At 46.4% G+C, this 27,924-nt stretch overlaps 1 protein-coding gene and 1 non-coding gene across 14 annotated transcripts in view; both read right to left on the bottom strand.

Moving 5' to 3' along the window:
- Positions 1-3,494: 3,494 nt before the first annotated feature.
- AZIN2 (antizyme inhibitor 2) overlaps positions 3,495-27,924 on the bottom strand; it is a 47,434-nt gene continuing 23,004 nt past the window's right edge. For 7 of the 13 annotated variants that reach the window (XM_059136350.1, XM_059136348.1, XM_059136358.1 and 4 more), the window contains 5 exons: positions 27,565-27,730; positions 26,016-26,178; positions 24,729-24,841; positions 6,527-6,741; positions 3,697-3,982 (listed from right to left, as the gene is read on the bottom strand). In XM_059136350.1, the coding sequence (XP_058992333.1) occupies positions 3,844-3,982; positions 6,527-6,741; positions 24,729-24,841; positions 26,016-26,178; positions 27,565-27,730 (796 nt within the window). In that variant the 3' untranslated portion in view covers positions 3,697-3,843. Of the gene's footprint in view, positions 3,983-6,526; positions 6,742-16,047; positions 16,171-24,728; positions 24,842-26,004; positions 26,179-27,564; positions 27,731-27,924 lie in introns of those variants that run through there. The other 6 variants (XR_009345146.1, XM_059136352.1, XM_059136354.1 and 3 more) reach the window with 6 other exon arrangements.
- LOC131810630 (U6 spliceosomal RNA) lies at positions 16,944-17,049 on the bottom strand. Its single transcript, XR_009345632.1, has one exon. It is a non-coding gene; the product is annotated as a U6 spliceosomal RNA (small nuclear RNA).

The raw sequence follows: 27,924 nt of genomic DNA, 5'->3' as shown, positions 1-27,924 counted from the left end.
CCTACAGAATTAAGGTCAGACTCCTTATTCTCATTCAGGGTCCTTTATGACCCCACTGCACTGTGAGATCCTTGAGGACTCAGCTCTGCATCACCAGCGTCTACTACAGGCCACGGCCACTGCAAATGTTCAAGGAATTCCCTTTCATCATCATTTACTTAGCATCTAATAATATTCCAGGCCCTGAGCTGAGTACTTTATGCCAATAGCTCTCTGAGGGGAATATATTTAGCAACCCCACTTTGCAAAGGAAGAAACAGATTCAGACAGGTCAGATGCTAGACTCATTCGCTTGTCCATTTGATAGATGCTTTTGGACCACCTACTCTGTTCTGAGTAATGAAGACCTAGCAGTGAAAAAAACTAAAGTTCCAGGTGCCAAACTCACATTCTGGAGGGGCTGACCAATGATGCACAGAAGAACATGTAATAGAGTGTGGTGAGTGCGGATAGGTAAGAAGAGAACCAGTTACGAGAGGAGAGAGAGCCTGGAAAGTGCTGTTTTCTAAAGAGTGATCAGAGAAGCCTTTGCCTGGAGACAACATTTGAGTAGATCTTGGAGTGAGCCCCACTGATAGCCTGAGGAGGTCATGTCAGAGAGAGGGGACCGCAAGTGCAGGCCCAGCATGGGGGTGGTGTAGGGCATGTTCAAGGAATGGAGGGGCCAGTGTGTCTGGGGAGGAGTGAGTAAGGGAGGAGGAGAGGGAGGAGAAGTTGGATGAGGACTTTAAATGTTACTCTCGATGAAATGGGAATCCTGGCGGCGACTGGATCCATCTCTGAGCAGAGTGGGCGGTGGAGGGGCAGGAGGGGGCCAATCCCTGGGTGAGAGGGGTGGCAGCGTGGTCTGGAAGTGGCCGGAGCAGGTCCGTGAACCTCCCAGAGTGAGCAGGTGGGTCCACAGGAGCAGCCTCAGGAAGCACAGATGGGTTGTGGGGAGGTGTTGAGAGGAGGTTGTCCCTTAGGTGAGGTCCCAGGGCAGGATGGGTCTGGTAGAGGCCGACAGGAAAGTGACCTCTGGGGCAGCCAGCATGGCATTCAAGTTCACTGCCAGTGGCTGCTTAGGGAGGCAAATGCCTGTGCAGCCTGGGCTCCAGGGACCCTGGGTCAGATTCCCCTGTAGAGTCCTGAGGGCCTTAACATCCTCCACCTGTTTAATACCCTTCTCCTCACAAAAAAAAATGGAAATGACAAACCAAAACAACTGAAATGACTGTTTATTATTCTCAAGCAAGTTACAGCAACTTCTGTGTTTCTCAGAAAAGTATAAATTTCACACTCTTGCTGCAAATGGAACGTGAAACATTTGAAAGGCTCCAGTGAGAAATCTGTTCCAACTCTGTGCCAGCTGCTGTCACTTTAAAAGCCACAGAAGCCTCTCCCCAGCGAACTGGTCGTGGACAAGGCAATGAGTTATGCCTGGATCTCCCTGCAGCCAGCGCTCTTAGCAGCACATCTGCTGCCTTTGGAAGCAGATGGCCAGTTCCGGCAGAACCTGTGTCTGCCCTCCTTCCCTCTCCACCAAACAAGCATGAGCGGGTCCCGATCTGCTTGGCATCAAAAAGGCATCAAAACATGAGAAGTCTTCAAAACAGCCTCATGCACGAGGCCAGAGCCTGGCATGGTAAGATGCAAAACCTGGTGGTGCGTTGAGAACCAGCGGGCAATACAGGGACCCTGGCTGCTTGGTCCCTGTGTCTCTTGGGGTCCTGACCATTCAGCCTGCTTATTGTCAAAGTACCACAAACTAGGCTCAGCCCAGAAAAGGCATCTCTGATTTTGACAAGCACCCAGTTCACTCAGAACATGTTGCCTTGTGAGGGGACCTCAGAGCTAAACGCACACTAGAACTGGTGCACCAGGTATGATATCGTGACTTTCAATAACAGACATGTACTTTGTTTTCATCCCCATTCCTGGCACGGAGATCCTAAAATTTCCTAGGTGACGAGGTGACAAAGGTGTCTTTTGTTATATCCTACCCTCCAACTCTGAGGAGGGAAGGAGGCAGGAGATCAAGTTCAGTCGCCGATGCCAATGATCTAATCAGTCCTGCCGAGGTAATGAAGCCTCTATAAAAGCTGCACAGGACAGGGTTTGGGGAGCCTCCAGGCTGGTGAACACGTGGGGATGCTGGGGGACTGATGCCTGGGGAGGGCACTGGAGCTCTGCACCATCATCAGGGCTTGCCCCGTGCAGCTCTTTCTCTGGCTCTTCTGAGTTACATCCTTTCATCATAAAACAGGACCATAGTAAGGAAGGGGTTATCCTGAGTTCCGTGAGTCACTCTAGCAAATTCATTAAACCCAAAGAAGTGGGTTATTGGAGCCTCCAATCTATAACCCGTTGGTCCAAACAGAGGTCACGACCTGGGCTTGGAGATCAGGGTCTGAAGTAGGGGGAGAGTGGGGCAGTCTTGTAGGACTGAGCCCCTGACCTGTGGAATCTAAAGCTGTCTCTGGACAGATAGTGTCAGAATCCAGTTGAACTGAGGGACACCCAGCTGGTGTCGGAGAACTGCTTGGCAGTGTGGGGAAAAAAACCCATGTACCAGGCTTACCCAGACAGAAGCTCAAGTGAGGGTATAAAAACCTTCATAATGATTTGTCCAGAACAGCCTAATCCACAGCGGTGGGCAATAGAGTAGGGATTGCCAGGACCTGGGGGAAGGGGGAAGTGAGGCGTGAATGCTAATGGGCACAGGCTTCCTCTTCAAGGTAATGAACATGGGATTGGACAGTAGTGACGGTTGTACAGATTCAGTATACTAAAAACCATGAATTCTGTACTTGGAAAGGGTGGGTTTTAAGGCATGTGAGTTTTGTATTTCAGTTTTTCTTAATTACAGAAGAAAAATCTTTCAGGGCCCCTGTAGCAGCTAGGGGAACTCTAACATCTGATCTCCTTTGCTAAGCAGCTCACTCCCTGCAGGTGCATTGCCTCGGACCCCAGCAGTGACACTGAACTTCCAGTTGAGGAGACATCAGTATCAGGCCCCTCAGCACTGGATGTGGCAGTGCTCTGTGGCCAGCCCTGCTCTGGTAGTTATTGCCTGGATAAGCAATACCAGCCTCCCCATCTCTGCATTACTCTTACTGCCTTACATACCTGCAAGAACAGTAAGGGTGCAGGGTGTGTCTTCAGAACGTCTCTGACACCCATCTCTTTGCTCTTTGCCCCCCACATTGGGCCAGGCCTTAGGCTGGGTCTTGGGTTCCATAGAGGCCCCTCAACCAGCAGGGAGCTACAGCTCTAGGGCCGAAGGACGGCAGCTCTGACCCCCGCCTCAAGCCCTGACACCTCACTCTTCCTCATGACCCCAGGCATGGCAGCCGCTGCAGAGCACAGAGGTGAGTCAGAGAAGCCGGTGCCACGGGAGATGCCCACACCACTGCTGGGTCAGGACTGAAGCAGAGGGCATGGGGTCATATGTATTGGGTGCGAAAGTCTTGCCCAGGCTGCTTTGTGAATTGAGCTGCTAGATTCCACTGGAGTATTAAAAAAAAAACCTAAATATTTATTTGCTTCATATTTACAAAGGTGGGAAGGAGACCAAGGGAGACCCCTAGAACACCCCACACCTGGCTGACCAGGCCCCGTGCGCTGCAGAGGAGGCAGACACAGCTGGAAGGGACAGGATTTATGTTGCATACTTGAACTACAGCGAGTGTAAGACTGGTCCTATTTACAGGGCAGAAACACTACAGGCGGAGCGTGGGGGGAAGCAGAGCGAGCACCAGAGTCCTGGCCAGAGGGTGTCCCTGCTTGCTGCTTTCCTCACGTCTCCCAGAGGCATCTCTGCAGCCCCGCTGGAGTTCTCTGGGGGGGGGAAACGGGGTCCGCTCACATGATGCTCGCCGGGGTGAAGACAGGGCCCACGCACAAGGTGTCTGTGATCTCCCAGCCACAGGACAGAGGCTTGCACATGCCCTCGGTGTCCTCATCCTGCTCTGTAGGCAGCAGCTGCCCTCGAAGCGCTTCCCTGTGGGTGAGAGAGGGGGCACTGGAGGCAGCCAGCATGGGGCCCCACAGGCCAGGAGCTCCTGAGAAGACCCCGGCATCAAAAGAGCCAGCCCCCCTCTGTATATAGGGCTCCCCCCTGGCCCCAGAGAGCCCAGCCTCAGGCAGGAATGGGGGTGGGTCTGCTGACTTCTTCCCCCAGCGCTCTCTTCTCCCCTGTGGCCCACCTCCACAAGGGAAATGGGACCCACATTTACTGGGTACTTACTACAGGCCACACATTGTGTGCCAGGCACCTTTCTTAGAGCATCTAGTTGTGTCCTCCCCCAAACTGCGTAAGGGCAGCATTATCATCCCCATTTTACCAATGAGGAAATTGAGGCCGGGAGAGAAGTGACCTGCATAAGGTCACATCCCTAGAAAGTGGGAGAACTTCAACACAACTCTCAGTCCAAATCCCACACTCCTTATACCCCAGGCTTAGGACTTTAAAAAAAAAAATCATCTCCGGCCCCCCTCAAAAACAACTACAAACCTACCTACCCAGGTTGATAAATGGCCCCACCGTCTGACCAGCTGCTCAGCCGCAAGTCCGGAATCTTGTTCCTTGCCCAATCCATCCCTGCCGAGCCCAGCTTCTGAACCTCCTGGTGGGTACCCACCTCCCAGGGCCACCACCATCTCTAGACGGTCTGCTCCTGCCTCCTCCAGACAGTTCAGTTCTCCAGGAGGCTCATTCCTACCCTTGAGCCACCAGCAGCTCCGCTCTCAGGCCCTGTCCAGCCCAGGCTCCCAGGGAGGCCTCCCTCTACGCTGACATGTTCACTTCAACAGGAAGTCAGTGGCCCAGCTCTTCTTTCCAGCAGGAGGCTCCCCAGCCAAGTCCCTTCTGTCTATCTCCTTATTTCTCAGAATGGGTTGGTCCAGTTTCTTAAAAGGCATCCATGACAGACTCCCTACTGCCTTTGAGATCAAGTCCAACCTGGGCTTCCAGGGTCCTTCGCCATCCAGTCTTCTGCACAGGCCACTCCAGCCACATGCAACTATTCTCAGTTCTTTGACGGCACTGGACTCAAACCCCCACATCTCAGCCCGGACCACCAACCCCCCCCATCTGCCTTCCCGCACCTGGCTAACTCCTAGCCCTGACCACCCCGCCACCCTGCTGTCCCTCGCTCCCAAGTGACCTTCCTGCTTCTGCAATAGCGTCTGTGTGCGCAGGTCACCACGCCGGCTCGAGTGCTCTCACTGCCCTGGGACTCGGCACAGAGCCAGGCTCTAAAGCAGGATGTCTGGGCGGGGCTCCTTTGATACTTTCTGGCACAGCCAGTTTAATACATAAAAATGTTTTGTTTCTAGCAATGAATAAAGGGATTTCCTGCACCCCATCTCCCAGTGTTTGCTCTGATGGAGCAGAGACGGGATAAGGAGCCCTGTGTGGTTGGCTTTTTCAGTTTTCAAACCTTGTCACAATACCCCTGATGTCACAACCGCTGCACTGACCCAAACCTCTGTCCCTGGGGGGAGCAGATACAACAAAGGTCTGTTGACTGGATGAATGAAATGTGCCATTGAGACTGAGCCCCGTGAGGGCTGGGGGTTGGTAACACTGTTGGGGGGTGGGGTGCTCCAACATCCAGCATGTCCTCCAGAGCACAGGCTGAGGCCCGGCATGGAAGGCCCTGTGACTGCTCTGTCCCTCCCCATCCCCACAGCAGTCCCCTCACCACTGACCACACCTCCCTCTTTGTGATAGCACTGATTCTGTGCAGTGGAGAGGAGAGGCCTGACGGGAGGGTTCAACAAACGTGACTTCTGTAGGGCTCGTGCCCCTCTTGCCTCACTGGATCCCAGCACCGGTCCAGTCAGGCAAGCAGGGGGAGTGTGGTGTGCATTTCCTGAGGAGGCTCAGTCAGCAGGCAAGTCTTTCCCAGGCCACAGAACAGCCTCCCAGCTAGTCTGCTCAATCCACGTCTGCCCCCGTCCCCTCTTATTGCCCCCAGGAGCCAGAGTGCCCTTTCTAAAATCCAAACCAGACCACGTCTGTCCCTCGCTTCTATCAGTCCATGATTCCCACAACTCAAAGCCCTTCACTCGGCCTTCAAGGCCCTTCGCAGATCCAGCCCTGCTCCCTCTCCAGCCACAACCAACTTCAGGTGGTTTCTTGAAGGCAGCGTACTCACTCTGTGCTCCTTCTGCCCGGAGCCCCCTACTGCCTCCTGCCGGCTGACTCCCATATCTTCCTTCCTCTGGGAGGTCAGTCTGGGCATCAGGGAGGGCTCTCCGGTTCCACAGCCCAACCTCAGCGCCCCCCACCCCCGGCCCCCGTATTATCAGGAGGCCCGTCTGCTGCTCTGTGTCTCTCACAGGGTGCTGAGCTGCTCAAGGGAAGCTCTGTCTCCTTCATGGCCACGGCCAGGTGCCAAGCGCAGGCCTCACTTGGAATCAATAGCCAAGAGTACTCGTCAAACTGGATTACATGAAAACCAGTCTCAGATCTCAGATTTCTCGTTCCCCACCTGCTCCCTTCTCTTCCCCTACTGCCTTCTCAGCAGGGCCCCCTTACCAGGCCACCCGGGACATGGCATAGGTGACTCGGCAGGTCTGGGTCCCCCCAAGGAGGGAAGCCATGCCCACGGTGTAGGCGCCCATGTTCTCAAAGACCAGCCAGTCCCCTACGTGTAGTTGCGGCAGCCACAGGCCCTCAGCCACGCAGTCCTGGCCGTCGGCCACAGGGCCCCACAGGCTGCTGCTGTACAGGGGCTGATCCGCGGATGATTTCTGCAGGAGAGAGGCACAGTCACGTTCAGCTTTCCTCAGCACCCTGAGCACAGCCTGAGCACTCCCTCCCTCAAAAGCTTTCCATGGCTCCCCTAACGAGTACAATAAAGACTGAAGGGGCTTCTAGCCTGGCGTTTAAGCCCCTCCTCCTCCTCTGCATTCATTGTCATTCTGAAGCCACAATGCCTGGTCTTCAATGCAGGCTCCAACACTTACTAGGTATGTGATCTTGGGCAAGGTACTTAATCCCTCCGAACCTCGGTATGCTCCTTTGTAAAATGGAAATAATTATAGTACCTAACTCATAGGGTCCCTGAAAGGATAAATGAGTGTGTGTAGGGCGTTTAGACCAGTGTCTGGCACACGACAAGGGCCCAGTGAGACAGCGCCATCATTATCGTTGTTATCATTACTTCCTCTCTGCTTTGGTCCTCACTGACCTATCTGCCACTTTCCAGACCTGGGGTCTGTCCACATCTCTCCAGCCCTTCCTCCTCCCTCAAATTCAGCGTGGCCTCCGGGCCCAGCCCTGGGGCTTCCTCTTCTGTGAAGGCCTCCCAGATGCCTTCATTCCATGCCAGGCCCTGGCGCGGGAGCCAGAAGAACACAGGTGAGTTCGACCTTCTCCCACCCTCAGCTCTCAGTCTGGGGAGGAAGATGGGCCTCCAACAGGTAATCACAGGGTGACCCAGCAGAGGTCACAGAGGACCCCAAGGGGTAGACAAAATTCCTCCCATTTCAGGAAAACCGAGGCTCTAAGAGGTTATGTGACTTGCCCAAAGACGGAACTACAAATTACATAAAATTAAAATTTTTTTTCTTAGATGACTTAAAAATGCAGAAAAGCAATCTGTAACACAGACCATTTGCGGACAACCAGTGCAATTTGTCACAGTGTGAGATTCTGCCAGGCAGGTCCTAGAGGAGGAGTCCTGACTGAAAGACGGATATGAGAAAGCCCTGACTGTGCCCTGGAGTCCTCTCCTCCTCGCTGCTCTACCATGTTCCATTAAGCCAGTTGCTCTGGGCTCCTAGGGAAACCTCGCTTCCCTTCCCCCCACCCCAACCCTCCCCCTGCTCTTCCCTGAGGCCCCAACCCTGCCAACTCCTAAGTTTCCTTTAGATCTCAGCTACAACAGCTTCATGAAAGCCTTTCCTAAGGCTCCATGCCCCCCCCCCACCAACAAGCTTAGCCTTTATAGCATTTGTCATAATTTATAATTAGGTATTTGTGAAATGTATCTGCTCAGGCCTGTCTTCCCTGTCAGACTCTAAATTCCATGACCCCAAAGATCATGACCATCTCGTTCACCCCCCCATCTCCCCCATTCCTAGCAGTCTGGCATAGAGTAGGTGCTTTTATGAATAATACCTTTTAAATGAATGAATGAATGAATAGGAAATATGTGAGTGATGAGAAAAAGAACCAGAAGAAAAAAAGAAAAAAAGGGGAGGGAGGAAGAAAGGAAGAAGAGATTAATAGAAGCCCTCTGAAGAGTCTAGAAGGAGGTAGTGGAGAAGACCAACAGGGGAAAAACAAAAAGTATTACAATACCATAGCCAGCCGCAGGAGTGAGTAAAATTGAGAAAGAAAAGCCACAGGTTGCATAAGCAGAAATAATATTCATGTATATGATAAAAAGCTAATAAGCCATTAGTCTCATTAGTAAAGAAAAGCATGCACATATTAAAGTCAAAAATTCAAGCTATCCATATTCATTGATTGAGTCATTCAATAAATACTTTTTGAGCACCTACTATGTGCCAGGCTTCAATCTTGGAGCCAGGAAGTATATATTCTAGAAAAGGGAAACAAATATATCCTTGTTCATATAACTTAACATTCTTGTTTATGAGATTCCTGTTACTAAGTAAAATTAATCTCAGTTGCTCTGAATTATTTCCCTTAGCTCCACTTCTTAAAAAGCATTAAGCTAACTTTTAAAGCTTTTGGGAGGAAATACTATATAAATGAATCCATGAGGATCCTGAGAAAAGAGGTTCCAAAGTTTTTTTCACAATAAAGAAGAAAAGACACCCTTGTGTTACAATAAGAGTTCTCTTCTTATTAGTGACATAAATAAAAAAAATTTAACTTCACAGGAAATAATGCAAAGCTACCCTTTTGCTACTTCAAGCCCCGCCTTGGGATGCCTGGATGGCTCAGTCAGTTAAACTTCTGCCTTCAGTTCAGGTCTGGATCGCAGGGTCCTGGGATCAAGCCCCTATTGGGCTCCTTACTCGGGGGGTGGGGGGGGAACCTGCTTCTCCCTCTGCCTGTCACTCCCCCTGCTTGTGTGCACTCTGTCTCTGACATAAATAAATAAATACATCTTTGTCTCCTCCCCCTCCCCTGTCTTTAAGAAAAAAGGAAACCAAAAAAAAAAAAAAAAAAAAATCTGCAAAATAAATATTCTAAAGGCATGTGGCAACAGGCTTGTTAAGTCTTAGCTCTTTTTATGAGTCTGGAAACTGAGTGGAAACGGACAAACACCTGTCAAAATACAAGCTGCCCAATCTATCAGGCCCCTCCCAGAGAGAGGACAGGGAGTTTACAGAGCACCCCCACCATTGCCTCACACCCCATCTGGGCGGCAGCTGCAGTCCCCATTTTACAGATGAGAAAAGTCAGAGAACGGAAGTGACCTTTTATAGGTTCTGGAGGGAGTTAGTAGCAGAACTCCAAGTGGTCCCAGGCAAGGGGCCATCCAGCTGCACCCAACTGGGTGCCCTCCTCAAAGAGTCCCAATAAATTAGTGGATCCACACAAGAAACAAGGCCAAACATTTAAAATATCTTCTGGCCCTGATGGAGTCCTTAAGTAACTCCCCAACTTTTAAAGAATAAATCAATAATCTCTATTCTACATAAAGAGCACAAGAATATTTTAAAAACAAAAAAATGGAATGAACAAAGGCAGCACATACAAAGGGGGGAAAAGAACAAAAACATATGGTCAGAATTTAACTCGTGAACATACAGGAAAATCTAAAATGAAACCATAACTAACCCAATCTGCCCTCGTAGCCAAAGAATCACCTTCAGTGATTTTCCTCTATGTGGAACAATATAGACAATTTACCTCTCTCTGGAAGACAGGAACAATGTGAGCCAGGCCACCACTGGCTTCATCATAATATGGAAAAGAGGAATCTACAATTCAAATCTCATTTTCTCAGTATGTGTGAAGGTAATATTCTGTAGCCTATAGCATCTATTCTTGATTAAAACTACAGACAAAGTCAAACCCTGCAATGCAGAGAGACTATTTAAGGTAAAGAGCGAGTCCAACTTAATGGAAATTCATTAGAATGGCCTCATTTCAGAACCAGAACCAACCTTAGTAATTGAGTTCAACCTTTCATTTTCCTGATGAAGAAACGGGAGAAACAGGTTCAGGGAGATTAAGTTAACTTGCCTAAAGTTACTCGGCTGCTATATGGAAAAGCCAGGACTCGAGCCAGACTTCTGGCCAAGACTTTTGACTTGACAAGCCAGACTTCTGACCCAAGTCTGATGCTTTCTGTCACCATTCCTACGTTATATATCATGTTTCTTTGGGCAATAGCTACTGGGGGAGGGGGGGAAAGAAATGAAAAATATAATATATAGGAAGTAAAAAATATATATAAAATGCAGATGACTTGTTTGCCTACCTGGAAAATCCAAAGGGAATGGGTAGTTTGGGGGGGAAATCAGTGTCTCAGCATGCAAGTCATTGTCTCAGCTCAGAAACACAGGGAAATGTTTCCACTCACAATAGTAATGAAAGCATTATGTTATTAAATTCTTGGATGTACTTGAGCCACAATAACTTATTCAGAGAGAATAATAAAACCTTAATGAGAGAAATAAAATACAAGAGCTCTACCTCTCCTAGCTGGAAAACGTTAATAAAGCAAAAAAGAGAATGCTCTCCAATTTAAGAAATAGATTAAGTAGGCTACCACTAATTAAAATCCCCAAGATATTTTTCTGAATGTTAGAAGTGGCATGATAAAAGAATAAATGTGAGCCTATCAAAGAATATAATAAGTAATAATGACAGACTCAATTTTTGTTAAATATTTAATTCCTACAAAAAATTTTGTACATGTAAGATATAAAGAATAACAATCAATTGAATATCTGTGTAGGGAATGTGGGTGGCTCAGTGGGTTAAGCCTCTGCTTTGGACTCAGGTCATGATCCCAGCGTCCTGGGATCGAGTCCCGCATCAGGCTTTCTGCTCAGCAGGGAGCCTGCTTCCTCCTCTCTCTCTGCCTGCCTCTCTGCCTACTTGTGATCTCTGTCTGTCAAATAAATAAATAAAATCTTTAAAAAAAAAAAAAAAAGAATATGTGTACCCACCACCAGCTAAATAAATATAAAATTTCCAAGATCTTTGAAACCCCCATGTGACCCCACCCCAGTGACATGCTACTTCCCTAACCCTTCCAGAGGTACCCGTTATCCTGGATTTTGTTTTCATTACTCTCCTGTTCTGTTTGGCACAGTATTTAGTACACTTCTGAAATTTATGTAAAATGAAACCATAGAGTACGTAATCTCTGCAACTTGCTTTTTTTTACTGTTGAAATGCACATTCCCAAGATTCATCCAACTGAAATATGTAGCCATAATTCACAATATGCTGCATCAAATTCATTATATGGAATACACCGTAATTTATTTATCTATTACCCTGCCAACAAATGTTAATGTTGACTCCAATGTTTTATACTAAAAAAATTTCTCCTGTGAACACTCTTGTGTATTTCCTCAAATACGCATGCCAAATGTTTCTTTACAACACATATCTAAGAACTTGCTGGAAGGTAGGGTACACACATGTCTAACTTTATATGAATAATGCTAACTGGTTTCCCAAAATAGAAACACCTGTCAGTGTCTAAGAGATCCAACTACTCTATACCCTCACCAGCTCTTGATATTGTCATGCCTTTAATTTTTTTCTAATCTAGTCAGTAGAAAATGATGTCTCCTTTTCATTTGAATTTGTGTTTCCTTGATTACCAGAGAGGTTGAGCACTTTTTCAGTTTCTATTTGGATTTCCTCTTCTGTGAACTGCCTATTAAAGCCTTTTGTCTATGTTTCTATTGCTTTCTATTTTTTCCTGCTTTTCTTCTTATTTTCTTAAGATTCTTGTGTAAGAATCCTTCATAGAGGGGCTCCTGGGTGGCTCAGTCAGTTGAGTATCTGAGCTTTTGGCTCAGGTCATGATCTCAGGGTTCTGGGATTGAGTCCCACTTCGGGCTTTCTGCTCTTCTGGGAGTCTGCTCCGCCCTCGCACTCTCCTCCTGTGTGTGTGCGCACTCTCTCTCTCAAATAAAAAAATATATCTTTTAAAAAAGAGAATCCTTCATAAATTCTGTGTACTGATTCCTTATCCAGTTGTACATGTGTTTGCATATTTCCTCCCAGGGTCTGATTGCCTCTTTCCTTTCACTAACAGGTGAACAGAAGTGCTTCGTTTTAATGTAGACAAATATCAGTCTTTTCCTTTTTTGGTTTGTAAGAGATTCTTTACTCTTCTTCCCTGTTTCAGGGTCAAACAGATATTCTCCTATATGGATTTCTGGGATTTATATTCACACATGCATTGAGATGGGGATTCAATTTCATTTTTTGCATTTGGACAATCAGGTGCCCCAACATTATATATTAAACAATCCCCAATGGTCTGTTTTGCAAGCCCTGTTGAAAATCAAGTTTCCAGATATATATGGGGGTTTCCTGTGCTTTCAACTATATTTCTTGTCTATTTTTTAAATGCTGGTGTCTAAACTAAACCATTTTAATTACCTTCAATGTTGGCAATTATATCATCTACTTCTATAGATATATATTTCTAATATATAAAATTTATTATCCATTATATTATCTATTTATTATTTATTTGAGAGACAGCATAAGCTGGGGGAGTGGCAGGCACAGGAAGAGGAAGAGGAAAGAGTCTCCCCACTGAGCAAGGAGCCCAACGTGGGCCGGATCCCAGGATCCCAGGATCATGACCTGAGCCAAAGGCAGACACTTAATGACTGAGCCACCCAGGTGCCCCTGAATACTGTTTTTAACCCCACGAATTAAATGTTATTGGTGGTGGAAGTGGTGACAGTCAATGATCCTTTAGATACACCCACATATTTAGCTATCTTTGGTCACCATTTCTTCTTGCAACACAGACCATCCTTCTGGAGTCATTTTCCTTATGACTGAAATATATCATTTAGAATTTCTGTTAGTGAAGCTTTGTCTCTCGCTCTTTGCTTGTCTGAAAATGCCTATATTTCATACTCATTCTTGAAAAACAATTTTGCTGGATACAAAATTCTAGGTTGGTATTTAAAGCTGCTATTCCAGTATCTCCCACTTTCCACTGTTATAGAGAAAAGCTCTAAGTCTGTCATTCTTCAATAGGTAGTCTATTTGTCTCATTTCCCTCACTAGTTATAAGATTTTCTTTTTGTCTTCAGTATTCAGTTTTACTATTATTTGTCTAAGTGTGGGATTTGTTGGGTTTCCTAAATCGGAAGACATGTCTTCCTCTCTCCCATTGTATTGACTTTCTGCCAGTTACTAACTTTTGGCCTCTCAGTCCCCTATCCACCCTTCTTTGTCTTGCTTTGTAGTACTAGAGCTGAACATTCTTTGCCAGGTAGCTCTGTGTTAGGCTTTGTCAACAGAGGTTGCTAGAAGGACACCGTAAGGCATATCAGGAAGAAGAGACTTTCTCTCTTTAGCCTGCTGCTTTCTGTGTGGCCTCCATGGCTCAGCATAGGAGAGTCTGGCAGCCTTCACCTCAGTTCAGCCTTGAACTGAATCTTGAACCCTCCAGCAAGCTTCCCCTCCACTCAGAAGCAAACCACCCCTATGATCCAGTTGTGGTGGGCACCCTTAGACAAGTTTCTTTGCCACTGATAGGCTGTGTGTCTCTGTGATGGTCATGGCCTTTCTTCAAAGGTTTCAACCTCAGCCTTGGAGGGAGGAGCCCTCCTCCAAGTTGCTTCCTTGTTAACTCTTTCTTACTAACAGCAGTAACTGCTTTTGCCCCTTTTAGTAATTAACCATTTTTAAAGTTGACAATTCTTTATACTGAAATTCTTTATACTGAAATCCTGTTCAGATTACTGGTAGGGTTTCTGTATCCTCATGCAATCTCCCCTGAAACTATAATTAGACATTGTGTCTGATGTGTGCTTATTCTGTCTGCCACTTCCTGTGCCTTTCTTATTTTTTATCTCCCTGTCTTTGTGCTACACTGACATCAGTTCTTCAGCTCTATCTTCCCATTCTCTAATTCTCTCTTTAACTGTCTCTAATAGCTTGCTTACTCTGTGCACTATTTCAATTTTCATATATTTTTATTTTTAGGAGTTCTATTTAATCCTTTTAAAAATTTGCTGGTGGGGCACCTGGGTACTCAGTCGTTAAGCATCTGCTTTGGCTCAGGTCATGATCCCAGGGTCCAGGATTGAGCCCTGCATTGGGGTCCCTGCTCAGCGAGAAGACTGCATCTCCCTCTCCCACTCCTCCTGCTTGTGTTCCCTCTCTCATTGTGTATGTCTCTCTCTCTCTGTCAAATAAATAAATAAATAAATAAATAAGATCTTTTTTTAAAAAGTCTGCTGGAGAGGCACCTGGGTAGTTCAGCTATTTAAGCAGCCAACTCTTGATCTCAGCTCAGGTCTTGATCTCAGAGTTATGAGTTGAGGCCCCATGTTGGCATGGAGCCCACTTAAAAAAATCTGCTAGTTCATATTTTTATATTTGCTTATTCTTTGTTCACACTTTCTTTTCTTTTAAGAGAGAGCACACATGCTCATTTCAGCAGTACATATACTAAAATAAGAGAGAGCACAGTGGGGGAGCAGGGGCAGAAGGAGAGGGAGAAAGAGTTTTAAGCAGACTCCACACTGGGTGTGGAGCCCAATGCAGAGCTCAATGAAGAGCTGATCCCATGACCCTGAAATCATGACCTAAACTGAAATCAAGAGTTGGAGGCCCAACCAACTAAGCCACACAAGTATCCCTTTGTCACAATTCCTTATTTCTTTAAACATTGTAAACATTCTATTTTATCTTTAACACCTGAGAATTCTAATACGTGAAATAATTTCAGGTCTGGTTCTGTTGTTTATTACTTCTGCTGGCTTTCCCTCAATGGTGACCTGTTTCTTTGTGTTTTGTGATTTTTGACTGCTAATTCATGTACTTTGGCTCTTTATTTGTGAGAATTCTTAAAAGTCTAGGCTAAAGATTTCCACTCCAGATGGACGTGTTTGCTTCTGCAAGATATAATACATTCTAGCCTTGAGGTTTTTCAAACAACACAATTAATATAAATTTGGGCAACAAACCCAAGAAAAGGTTAGCTTAGGGCTGTAAAGTCTCAGTTTTGTGCCCTCTTCCAACCACTATCAAGATTCCAAAGACATGTGTTTTTTTGCTGTTCTCTTCTGTGGGGTAGGTGTTTTTCTGGTTTATCCTTACACTGATGTTGGACCTTTGGGGGTGGTTCCCAGCTTACTGCAAGGGATCCTATCAGAGTCTCCATCCTGACTGAGCCCCTAGGAACCCACGCAGCTATCAAAACTAAAGATCAATGCCACAAGGGTTCAACATACACTCCCAGAGAGAAAGCCAGTTCCAGAGTTAGGTTTTCTCTCTGAGTTAATGAATTCATTTACCACATATTTGAATAGTCATAATTTTACATGTGTGGGATACACTAATGAACAAAGTAGACAAAGTCCTTGTCCTCATCATATTTACAGTCCATCAGGAGGGAGGTAAATAAAATAAAGAAGTTATATAGTAAATTAGGAGATAACAAATGGTATTGAATAAAAGAAAGAAAAGAGCAGGGGGAGGGGCAGGTGGCAGGATTAAATAAAGCATAAAGCCTCACTGAGAAGTTGACCTTCAGGCAAAGATGCAAAGGAGGTCAAGGAGTGACCCTGTGTGGTACCTGGAAGAAATGTGATCCAGGCAGAAGGAAAAGCTGGTGCAAAGGTGCTAAGGCAGGAACGTGCCTGGGGGAGCTCGAGGAATTGCAGGGAGGCTGCCAAGACTGTGATGGGATGAGCAGGAGGGACTGTGGTGAGGGAGAGAATCTGAGACGAGACAGGGGCTGATCCCAAAGGGCCTTAGAAGCTCTTGGAGGACTTTGGCTTTAATTTGAGTGAGACGGGAGCCAGCACAGGGTTTGGGGCAGTTTCAATAAAACCTGATATGATTTGACTTACATTTTAAAAGAATCCCTCTGGCTAGTGGGTGGAGAATAGGCTGGCTTTTACTCTAAGTGGAGATGCCTGCTTTCACTTAATTTTGACCTCTGAAGGATCCCCCGCTTTCTTGTAAGTCAGGATGCAGTTTTCTTTGTTGTCAGTGGGGAGGCTGTTCAGAGTATCTGGACCACCACATTGCTGGAAATAGAAGGCACCCCACCAGTTTTCTAAACACAGCACAAAGCTATTGCCAAAACACTATGGAATAGGCTGAACAAAGAAAAAAAATATCAAAAGGACAGGATAAAGACAAGAGATGAAATAAATAAAACTAGTGTACAGTACGGCAAAGCAGTAGTAAAACAAAAAGCATTAGAGATCATTTCTTAAGAATTCTTAAGAACTAACCAGATCCACGCTTGACAAATGCTATTACAATACACAAGACAGAGTCACACTTTGTAACCACAAATCACTAGAATAAAATACAATAGCAATTAAGAAAGCCCAACCCTGTCAACAGAGAGAAGGGATCCGGACAGAGTGGAGTGATGGAAGCTTGTATCCTGAATTTTGGTTCCCAAGATTCTTATAAAATTCCCAGGGTACTTGCCCCATCTGGGTCCCTCCCCACACCCCACTCTACCCTGCATTGAAGAGGTGCCAATACACAGTTACTAAATTGTATCTTTAACCCTAAGTATATGACATTTTAGACCACTCAATGAACATTTAAAGTGTTTATACATTAAAAAGTCCACCTAATATATCAGTATTTAAAGAAAAACACATCTCCCAATATACATTTTTTTAAAATTAAAAACAGTGCGTACTATGACACTTAAAAAAAAAAGGAATCAAAGTAACTTTTAACAATAATCATCTCTGAATGGTGGGATTCAGGGACCTCCTTATATGGCTGTCTGTACTAGATTTTCCTCAATAAACATTCTCTCTCTCTCTCTCTCTTTTAATTTATGGGACACTTGACAGATCTGCATGTCCTCCTTGCACAGGGCCATGCTGATCTTCTCTGTATCGTTCCAATTCTAGTACATGTGCTGCCAAAGCGAGCACAACACTTTCTATTTCTACAATGGAAAACATATGTATAACATAAAGGCGGTCTGTAACCCGCAGAGCACAAAAGGTGCAGAGGAACAAATTCCCTCCCTATTAATTGCAGAGCACTTAGTTAAGACACATGAGAGTATGCTGAAACTTCTAGGAAGGAAAAACAAAGAATCACAAAACTCGAATAAAACCAACAGACTGATGAAAAAGCTACTTATGTCAAATACTATATGAAAAACCCACACATATGCATATGCAAGTTCATCTTCACTTGTAAGAAAAAACTCCAAATTAGGTAAGTGGAGAATATAAAAAGATATTGACAACAAAGGAAATAAAACAATAAAATGCTTTATCCTTGTCAAGAAGACAGAAATGAAAGAAATACTGAGATATATACCATTTCAGATAAATTAGCCAACCAGAGAAAGTCACAGCATGCACGGATAGTGAGCTTATTATGAAATGAGTGCAGCTGCTAACGGTATAGACTGGGCCAAGCTTTGAGGAAAACAATCTGGCGATATGTATGAAGAGACCTAAAAAGGCTCCTATCTGTTTACCTGGTAATCCTATTCTAGGGGCTCATCATAAAACAGTTTTTTTAAGGGAACCCACTTTCATTGTGTAACTTGAATCAGCCACACAGAGACTCATAAAGTGCATCCTAGGCAGAGGTATGACTCATGGACACATGAATGAACATAACCAAATATTAGCAATGGCCGGAGCGCCTGAATGACTCAGTCAGCTGAGCGACCAACTCTGGGTTTCAGCTCAGGTCATGATCTCAGCGTTGTGGGATCGAACCCCACATCAGGCTCTGCACCCAGCAGGGAGTCTGCTTCCCTTCCCCTTTTCCTCTGCCCTTCCCCCTCCTCCCTCCAATAAATAAATAAATTTTCAAAAAAAAAATCAGCAATGTCCAAATGCCCGGTGGTGAGAAGATTTTATCTGGAGGCAACAATTTCATAGGAAAGTAGCGAAGAGCTTGTTCTCTGGTGACACCCAGCTAATCAAAACCAAAGAGGCTATGCACCCTACCCCCAGGCACCTCACAGTCTGCAGTATAAAAATTCTACTCTTTATTAGCTGTGATTAATACCCTTTATAAAGCTGGGACTTTGAGTAAGTTGCTTCACCCCCCATGCCTCAGTTTTCTCACCTGTAAAATGGGTCTGATAACAGTATCCCCCATGTAGAAGTGTTATAAAGATTACGTGGGTAACGCCACATAAAGTGCTTTGTACAGCATGTGCTACAGGAAGTGCATGGTGGCTTCAGCCGCCACCACTAAGCGTGAGGCTCACAGCCACATGCCACTTGGTGTGTCTCATGGAAGAGGGGTGACATTATGAATAAATTAGGGTAGAGGACTGCAGAGCTTCTCCCTCCTTTGTTCCTTTAAATTTAAGTTGCTCCCATAATTTTTTTTTAAGATTTTATTTATTTGAAAGAGAGACAGACAGAGAGGGCATGAGTGGGGAGGAGAAGGAGAAGCAGACTCCCACCAAGCAGGGGACCCAATGAGGGGCTCGATCCCAGGACCCCGAGACCATGACCTGAGCCGAAGGCAAGTGCCCAACCGACTGAGCCACCCAGGCGCCCCACTCCCATAATTTTTAAAGACTGATTCCATTCCAACATAGAGCATCTACTATGTGCCAGGCCCTGTACTGCGGAAACAATTTCTGCCCTCAAGGGGCTCCCAGTATAGTGAATGACGCATTCATTCATCCTTCATTCAACAAGTAGTTATCGAACACCTACTATGTGCCAGGCACTGCGCCAGGTGCTAGGAATTCAAAGGTAACGAGTAGACAATGTGGCCACACCCACAGAGCCTGTGCACTAGCGGGGAAGGCAGATGATAAGCAAGGAAACAAAACCCAATAGGAATAATTACAGATTCTGATGCATTACGAAGATAATAAACAAGGTGACAGTATTATCTGATAGTGAGGAGCAAACGCCCTTGAGAATGAGCCATCAGGAAAGGTTTCCCCAAAGAGGTGACATCCAACCTGAGACATACCAGAGGAGAGTAAGGAAGTCATCTCAGGAGCAAGGGGAAGAGTGTTCGGGCAGGTGAATACAATAGTTCCTAAGTCTGAAGGAGCTTAGTTGTTCCAGGAGCAGAAAGGAGGTCACTGGGACTGGAGCAGGTGAGTGAGGGGCTCAGTGGGGACTGATGCAGCTAAAGACATGGGCAGGAGCCCTGCCAGCCAGGGTGAGGAGCCTGGATTCTATTCTGAGAGTAACAGGGAGCCACCAAAAGTTTTAAGAAGAAAAGAGAGATGATCTTTGGGTACTTAAAAAAATCACATTGGGGACACCTAGGGGGCTCAGTTGGTTAAGTGCCTGCCTTCAGCTCAGGTCATGATCCCAGGGCCCTGGAATCAAGTCCCGCATCAGGCTCTTTGCTCAGCGGGGAGCCTGCTTCTCCCTCTCCCTTTGCCTGCTGCTCTGCCTACTTGTGCATGTTCTCTCACTCTCTCTTGCTCGCTCTCTGTGTCAAATAAATAAATAAAATCTCTTTTAAAAAAATCACTTTGTCTACAGTGTGGAAATTAGATAGTAGGAAGCAGGAGTCAGGGTGAGAAGACCAGTAAGAGTGCTACACTAGCCTAGGAAGTGGGGTGATGGCAGCTTGCACTCTGCCCTGGTGGCGGGGAAGAAATTAGATGGATTCCAAGTGTATTTTGGAATTGGACTGAAAAATTGCAGGTGAACTGCCTGTGGGAAGAGAAGAAAGCAAGAATCAAGAATACCACCAAAGTGTTACCACTTGAACAGTTGGTTGGCTGGCAGTGGTTTCCTAGGAGAAAACTTCGGGAAGGAAGAAGTTTGGGTTGAATATCAAGAGTTCATTTCCGAACAAGTTAAATTTGAGTGCCTGTGAAATATCCAGCAGAAATGGCAAGTGGGTAGAGGGATACACAAGTCTGGAGCTCAGGGGAACAGTCCAGACTAGAGATATAAATTTGAAAATGATGAGACCATTGAAGATATTGAAAACCTCGGTCTGGAAGAACTCACCTAGGAAATTCACGTAGGCAGAGAAGAAGATTGAGAATGGAGGTCTGAGAGTCAACATTCAGGGGAGTGTGGGAAAGTGCTGGAGAGCGAAGGTGGGAATGACCGAGGAGGAGGCAAAGCCGAGAACAAGAAGGTGGAGAAAGATCAGCTGCTGAAGACAGAAGTGCCACCCCTGGGCTGGCCACGTGCAAGGAACTTTCAAAAGCATCTTCTGTACAGCTGCCCAATCTATATTCCACTGGAAAGGTTCAAAGAGGGAGTGAGTGCCAAGGGAGCAAGGGTAGCAAGTGCAGTCCACTGGCTGGAGAGGTTCAGATGCAAAGAGCAGACACTGAAGGGAAGGTCACAAAGTCTCTGACAGAAGAGAAAATATGTGTGTCCAATAAATACACACAGAGATATCCAACTTCATTAGTAATCAGGGACATGCACATCAAGACAGGAGAAACCATTTCACATCCATTCCACTGGGAGAATGTTGAAAGTCTGACGATGCCGAGCGCTGGGGAATACGCGGATCTACCCAGCCTCTTGGTGGGGGATCACCAAGCAGTACCACCACTTTGGAAAACCATCTGGCATGATCTCATGAGGCAGAACAATCAGGTGCCCTATCTATACCCAGCAACTCCACAGAGTCACAAACAAGAGTATTCAGAGTAGATCTCACAGTAGCGAAGACCTAGAAACAGTCCAGCGCCTGGAGAGGAAGAGCAAACAGACTGGCCGCAGCATGCTCACCCACGGTGTGGGCCTTAGGGACACACAGCAGCAGTGACGCAGCTTAGACTGCGACAGTACACTTTTCAAGAAGTCCAAAAATGTTGCATACATCATAACATCCTTTTTGCAAAGTAAAATAAAATAAATTATAATACGTTGAGGAATAAGCTTTGATGTGACAAAATGTGAAAGAAGCCAGATGAACGGCAAACCAGCTCATGACCAGAGCCTGGATGTCATTAGTCATAAAAGAAACACAAGTCGAAACCACAAGGAAATGTCACCCCACACCTGTTAGGAAGGCTGTTATCAAAAAACAAAAGACAACTGGTGTTGACAAGGTCATGGAGACACTGGAACGCTGTTATGCCGCTGGAAGGAATGCCTCATGATGCAGACGCTTCCTGGAAAACAGGATGGTGCTTATCAAAAAATTCAGTATGATCAAGCCATCCTACTGCTGGGTATTTATCCAGAAGAACTGAAATCAGGATCTCTAGGAGGGATTAGCAGTCCCATATTCATCGCTGCACTGTCAACCGCTGCCAAGACCTGAATGTCTGAGGATGGATGAATGGAGTCTATCCTTACAATGGATAAAATGCAGTCTATCCTTACAATGGAATATTATCCGCCTTATCAAAGGAGGAAATACTGCAGCATTCACAGCTGCAGTGAATGAACATGGAGGACACAATGCTAACTGAAATGAGCGAGTCACAGAAGGACACACACTGCACACTTGGTTTATTTGAGGTATTGAACAGTCAAACTTGTGGAACAAAGACTAGAAGTGTGGGTGCCAGGGGCTGATGGAAGGGGGAACTGGGAAGTCAATAATCAATGGACATACAATCTCAGCTCCACAAGATGAACAAGTTCTAGAGATCTGCTATACCATGTGTGCCTACAGATAATAGTAATGCATCATACACTTAACCATCTGTTACAAGAGGAGATTTTATGTTAAATGTTCTTACCACAATAGGGAAAAAAAAACTATATCAAAAAAGAAAAAAGCCATATGGAAAAAATGGTAGCAGTTGAGTCAAAACAGTGGGTACTTTCCATGGGAAGAGACAAAAGGAATGTGGCAGAAAAAGAATAAATAATGTAAGAATGGTTATTTCACTAAAAAGAAAGACAAGTCCTCCCAGGAAATGTTTTTACCCTAAAACTGATTAGGAATCCACCTGAAACCATGAAATTGAACTACCTAGTTTCAAAGAAATAAATACAGGGCACAGAACAACATAGTCGATAACACCAGAGGGAAATCCAGGGAATCCGCCAATCAGGAAAATCCAGAATGCAAGAAACTTTAGGACCAACAACTCAGTTTCATCAACAAATAATTAAAACAAAAAACAAACAAACCAGGAGTGAGTTTGGGGAAACCAATAGGTTAAGGAGAGACATTGGACCAAATGCAGTATATGGACTTTTTTTGGCTGCTGCTTTCAGCAAGTCAACTAGAAAAACCATTTATGAGGCAGGATGATTCGGGATATTGTTTATTTTTTTTTAAGATTTTATTTATTTATCGGCGGGGGGGGGGGGAGAGCGAGTACAGGCAGACAGAATGGCAGGCAGAGGCAGAGGGAGAAGCAGGCTCCCTGCCGAGCAAGGAGCCCGATGTGGGACTCGATCCCAAGACGCTGGGATCATGACCTGAGGCAAAGGCAGCTGCTTAACCAACTGAGCCACCCAGGTGTCCCGGATATTGTTTATTTTTAATTTGATAATGGTATCATGACTTTTCTGAAGTCCTTTCCTTTTAAAGATATGTATTAAAATAAATTTTTTTAAGATATTTTATTTATTTATTTAACAGAGAGAAAGAGAAATAACAAGTAGGCAGAGAGGCAGGTGGGGGGCAGGGGGAAGCAGGCTCCCTGTTGAGCAGAGAGCCCAATGCGGGGCTCGAACGCAGGACCCTGAGATCATGACCTGAGTCGAAGGCAGAGGCTTAACCCACTGAGCCACCCAGGTACCCCAATATACTAAAATCATTTTGAAAAAATTCCAATAACACTTGTTCTGTACCTTTCTGTGCTTTTCTCACAACACTGTTGAAGCCTGTATACTGCTCACCACTTGCATGCACACACACACACAAAAACATACACACACACACACACACACACACGCATACAGACACACACACACACAGGCACACACTCCCGTGCCCAGCAGGACAGCATTTTCAAAGTGCAGACAATTCTGTCTCACCTACTGTTCTGTGCAGGCCTCAGGAAGGGGCTTTGCATAACGAGAATACTCAAATGTTTCTTGAGTTTTTAAAAAGAAAGAAAGAAAACAAACAAAAAAGAGCCAGGTGGGCTCCAGTAATAAGAAGTATACTTTGAACCAAGGACTGATTATGTTTAAGAGGACTTTCTGTGCCTGGCGTCCAAACACAAAGTCCTGGGGAACGAAGAGCAGGGATGCAGACCTGCCACCGAGACTCATGAAGGGGACCTTCCTTGGGGAAGGAGGTGCAGATCTCACTGCAGGCAGGCCGGGTCCCTCTGACACACGCCCAACACAACAGTAGCTCATTTACTGAGTGTGTGGTCATCTGTCTCCACCACCAGTCAGGGGCCCCACCCTGGATCTGGTCACAGGGCTGGACCTGGTAAGTGGTTAACAAGCCCCAAGGAAGAAACTTCAGTAGCATCCAGAGGAAAACAGGACTGATCACAAAGCAGGTCAGTAACATTCTGGGGCCCAAGGCAGGAATATCAACCAGAGATTCATCAAAATAGAGACCCTGGATGGGGGGGGGGGGGTGTGGTAATGAGCTGGGCCCACAGTCCTGCTCATCTGAGTTACTGATGAAGGGAATGGGGCGTGGGTCACGGACGGCTTGCGACAGGAAGAGGGGTACTGGAAGGCAGATGGGGTCTGGAGGGGGTCAGGACCTGGGAAGCAGCTGCTGCCTGCTGTGTGACTTGGGGCGTGGCTGGCCTAGGCCAGCCTTGTCCTTTCTCAGTGCAGTAGGATGTGGGAAACCACAAGAATGCAGGCTGGGCTAGCATATCACGGGGGAAAACTGAATTCCTGAGCACATCAGGGAGGCTTACTCAGACTAGCTAGAGGAAATCACATTGAACAACCCAGCTCTGGAATGAGGATATACTCAAGTCGTGGCATGGGCACGTGGACGTAGGCATTGCGGTGGGGGGGCTCCTTCTGCCTGTGACAGATAAGGGGCAGGAAAGGCTACACAGAGGAGCTGACACTTGAGTGGGTCTTAAAAAACGAGACAGAATGGAAAAAGAGAGACAAACAAAAACACACCGAGCGCTCACGATGGTCTAGGTCCCTCTAGACACTGAAGTTCCCTTCCAGAAAAAGGGCCACACAAAGGCCTGTAGATGTGAAAATACAACAGTGTGTCTGATAGTCTTTCCCCTCTCTGTCCATGCCTGTTCCCTGGTCACCCTGGAAAAACCCATCAATGATGAACTGTTTCTTTTAGCTTCTAGAAATTCACTCTAGGGCTTGACCAGAGATGGATGTCAAGATGTGCTCAACAACACTCAAAACAGCAAACCCACCATAGGTTAGATGGGTTAAAATACTACGTAGTCTTCAAAATGCAAGTTGCCAAAGGTAAACTAATGGCATGGAAAGAGCTATACCCCATAACAAGTGGAAAAACAGCAGTTACAAAAGAACACAATCCAACTTTATTTCTGAAAACAGAGTACATTTTTTTAAAGACTAAGAAGAAATCTAATGTTCCAAGAGTCTATCTCTACATGGTGGGATTGGGTGATCTTCATCATCCTGCCATTTTCCACAATGAATATGTGTTACTTTTTAAAAATTAGATAAAAACACCCCCCAGAATGTTATTTAAACACACACATACACACACAATTGAAAACAGGCCCACGTTGGGGTAGGCTCACCTTCTGCAGGATGGGGGTAGGGCAGGTGTTGTCAAACAGGACTGAGTTGAAGATCCCATACACGCCCTCACTGAGGTGGTACACGATGGTCTTGGGGATGGAACCACTTTCCTCTGTGGGGAGGGCAGGGGTCAGGGGCAGCACAGGCAGCAGTGTGAGGGGGCGGGAGTGGGGTGCTGGCACAGTGGGCGGCTCAGCAAGGATGATGGGTAACTGAAGCCCAAAGGCTGCCCCTTCCTCAGCTCTGGGGTGGGTCCTGCTGCCTCCTATGACAGACACAAGGTTCATGTGATGCAGCCTCACCCCTGCAGCTGGGCACCCCTGCACAGACACACTTCTGGCCTGCAGCTGAGCCCCTGGACGCCCCAGCAAAGGCCGAAGAGCAGCCCACCCAAGCTCGAGACCCCAAGAGGTTAAGCTGCTCACTCAGAGGCATATGATATGGGGCAGAAATGAGAAAGCAGGTCTCCTGGCTGGACCAGATAAGGTAATGAGCCAGATTTATAAAGGAAGCCAGAAGAATGTCATCTCTGCACACACACACACACACAAGACATTCTACCTGGGGCCCACCACCCCTCCCAATGGATTCTCAGGGGAAGACACACAGACCTCAGCTCTCCTGCCTGGGACCCCGGAGCAGAAGGAGAAGCCCCAAGATCAGAGCCTCTGATCCCACTCACTCAAGGGGCTGCTGGAGGGACTGATCTCTCTGGAAGGGCAGGAAAGAGTGCCGACGTTGCAGTGTGGGCAGAGAACCCTGAGTCAGCCCAGCCTGAACTTGGATCCAGGCATTGACTCTACCAGCTCTGTGACTTTGGGCGAGTGACTCAACCTCTCCAGGCCTATGTTCTGTCATCTATAAAGTCGGCTTAGACAATTATAGGTTGTCATTAATTATTTTCCTTATGTTATAAGCAGCAGTAGGATGAGTAAGAACCTGTCCTTTAGAGAGCAGACAGACATGGGGTCGAATGCAGGCTTTGCTTTTTACTGTTAAGCAATTCACTTATATTCTCTTTGGCTCTCAGTTTTCTCACCTGTACAATTGGTTAATAAACTATCTGTTCTCCCTAATGTTGTTTTGACCTCAATCTTCATAAAGTATAAACATACATAGGAAAAACTGACACCAAGCATCTTGAGGGGGTAAGAGTGGATATAAGTTTCCCTAAGGCAAGGATCCATCCTCCAGACTCTCCAAGCCCTAAAACTAGATCTTGCTCAGCCAGCCACTGTCCCTAGCTTCGGGAAAAAATGGGGCTCTGCTGCCCACCTGGAACCTACCCTCCCTTACAGGCTGGTCCAGAAGAACCTCCTTCTTGGCGATGATGCTGACAGCCAAGGTGAAAGCCGAAGTCACGTAGTAGCGCCCCAGCCTGGCAAGGATGTCCACGCCACAGCCCTCTGGGAAGTACAGGTCCAAGGCTGAGTTGATCACAGAAGCAATCTGGTGGGACAGGGATGGGGAACAATGACATGTGTGAAATGTGGGATTTACATACTGAGGACTTGCTATAGCTTCAAGTCTATTCCTTGAAAGCTTCTTTGATTTCAGAAAGAAGCATTTGGCAGCTGCTAAGGCCCAAACTGGTGACTGCGGACAGGTGGCCGGGAAGGCAGGATGCAGACGGAGCAGGGTCAAGACCCTTACGCTTGTGTCAATCAGCTTCCTTAACACTCCCAAATTGGGAAAAGGTGTTCTCTTTTTTTTTTTTAATTTTATTTTATTTGTTTATTTGACGGAGAGAGATCACAAGTAGGCAGAGAGGCAGGCAGAGAGAGAGGGGGAAGCAGGCTCCCTGCTGAGCAGAGAGCCTGATGCAGGGCTCAATCCCAGGACCCTGGGATCATGACCTGAGCTGAAGGCAGAGGGTCAACCCACTGATCCACCCAGGTGCCCCGGGAAGAGGTGTTTTAACGTAATAGTTGGTACTCAGGCTCTAGAAGCCCTGATGTATATCTTTCTTTCATAAGTGAACAATCTGTTAAAGGACACGTTTTTCACAGAAAATATAAGAACAAAGATCAAAATCACCCTTAATTCTATCATCCAGATTGTTAATAACTGTTAGCTTTTTGGAGTAGCTCCTTTAATTCTTTTTCTATACAAACACAGTTTTTTATTATAAATATGATAAGGCTCAAACACAGTTTTTTATTATAAATATGATAAGGCTATACATGTTTTATAACCTGTTTTACGCAACAGACCCTGGGAATGACCTCACAAGGAGGTCATATGAATGTACCATCATTTAACCAATTCTCGAGTGTTAGATGGACCACAAAAGTCCACTGGGTTTTTGTTATGAACAATGCCACAAAGCTCCTCTTTGAGGCTCTTTGTGCCGGTGGGGGATTATTTTCTTAGGGTCAGTGCGGATGTGAGCGCCCAGAACTTGGCTCTTACTAGGGAAAGGCGACCCCTAGTGGTTGCAGTGGGGATTGCTGGGGGACATTTTTCTGGATTTCATCTCACATGGAAGGAGCAGACAGGTGGGCCTTTCTTTTCCCTGCCCTCCCGTTTGATTTCTCATCAGCTCACCTAAGACAGAATAGAGCAGGCCAGGCCCTCAGAAAGTTTCAGGACGTACGCAAATAGGCCTGGTTAACTTCAAATATGTGCATGGACTAGTGTCAGAGAGAGCAGGGTGTGTTGCCAGCTCTGCTGTACACCAGAAAGTGACCTTGAGAAGCCTCAGTTTGCTCGGCTGTAACATGGGGCTAATAATAAGATGATCTGGGAAAAGCACCTAGCACAGCATACAGCACGTAGGACCCACTCAACAGCCCTGGGCACACCATCCCCACTTCCCACACAGTCTAGGGTTACCTCTTCGAATCTCACTTTGGCCCCCTCCAATCCAGGGAAGCCACCACCAAGGTCCAGGAGATGCATCCTGTGGCCCAGCTCAGCGCCCATCTCAAACACAAGCCGGGCGTCTGCGATGGACTGAGCGTAGGCGTGAAGGTCAGGACAGCCGCTGCCAACGTGAAAACTGGGAAGGGAGGAAGACCCTCGGCTTACATGCAGGGCCCCAGGTGCCATGGCCGCAGCCCAAGCCAGGAGCAGCCTTGGGCAAGCACAATGGGCATCGTGCCCATTCTGCAGATACAGTGACTGAGGGCCCCAGAGGTTAGATGCATTGCCAAAGGTCATGGGGCAAGTGAGGTGTGGACAGGAGACTAGATC

Source organism: Mustela lutreola, chromosome 10 (assembly GCF_030435805.1).
Source record: "Mustela lutreola isolate mMusLut2 chromosome 10, mMusLut2.pri, whole genome shotgun sequence".
NCBI lineage: Eukaryota > Metazoa > Chordata > Mammalia > Carnivora > Mustelidae > Mustela > Mustela lutreola.
Note: the sequence above shows the minus strand (reverse complement) of the source record. Positions and strands in the feature narration are given on the sequence as shown.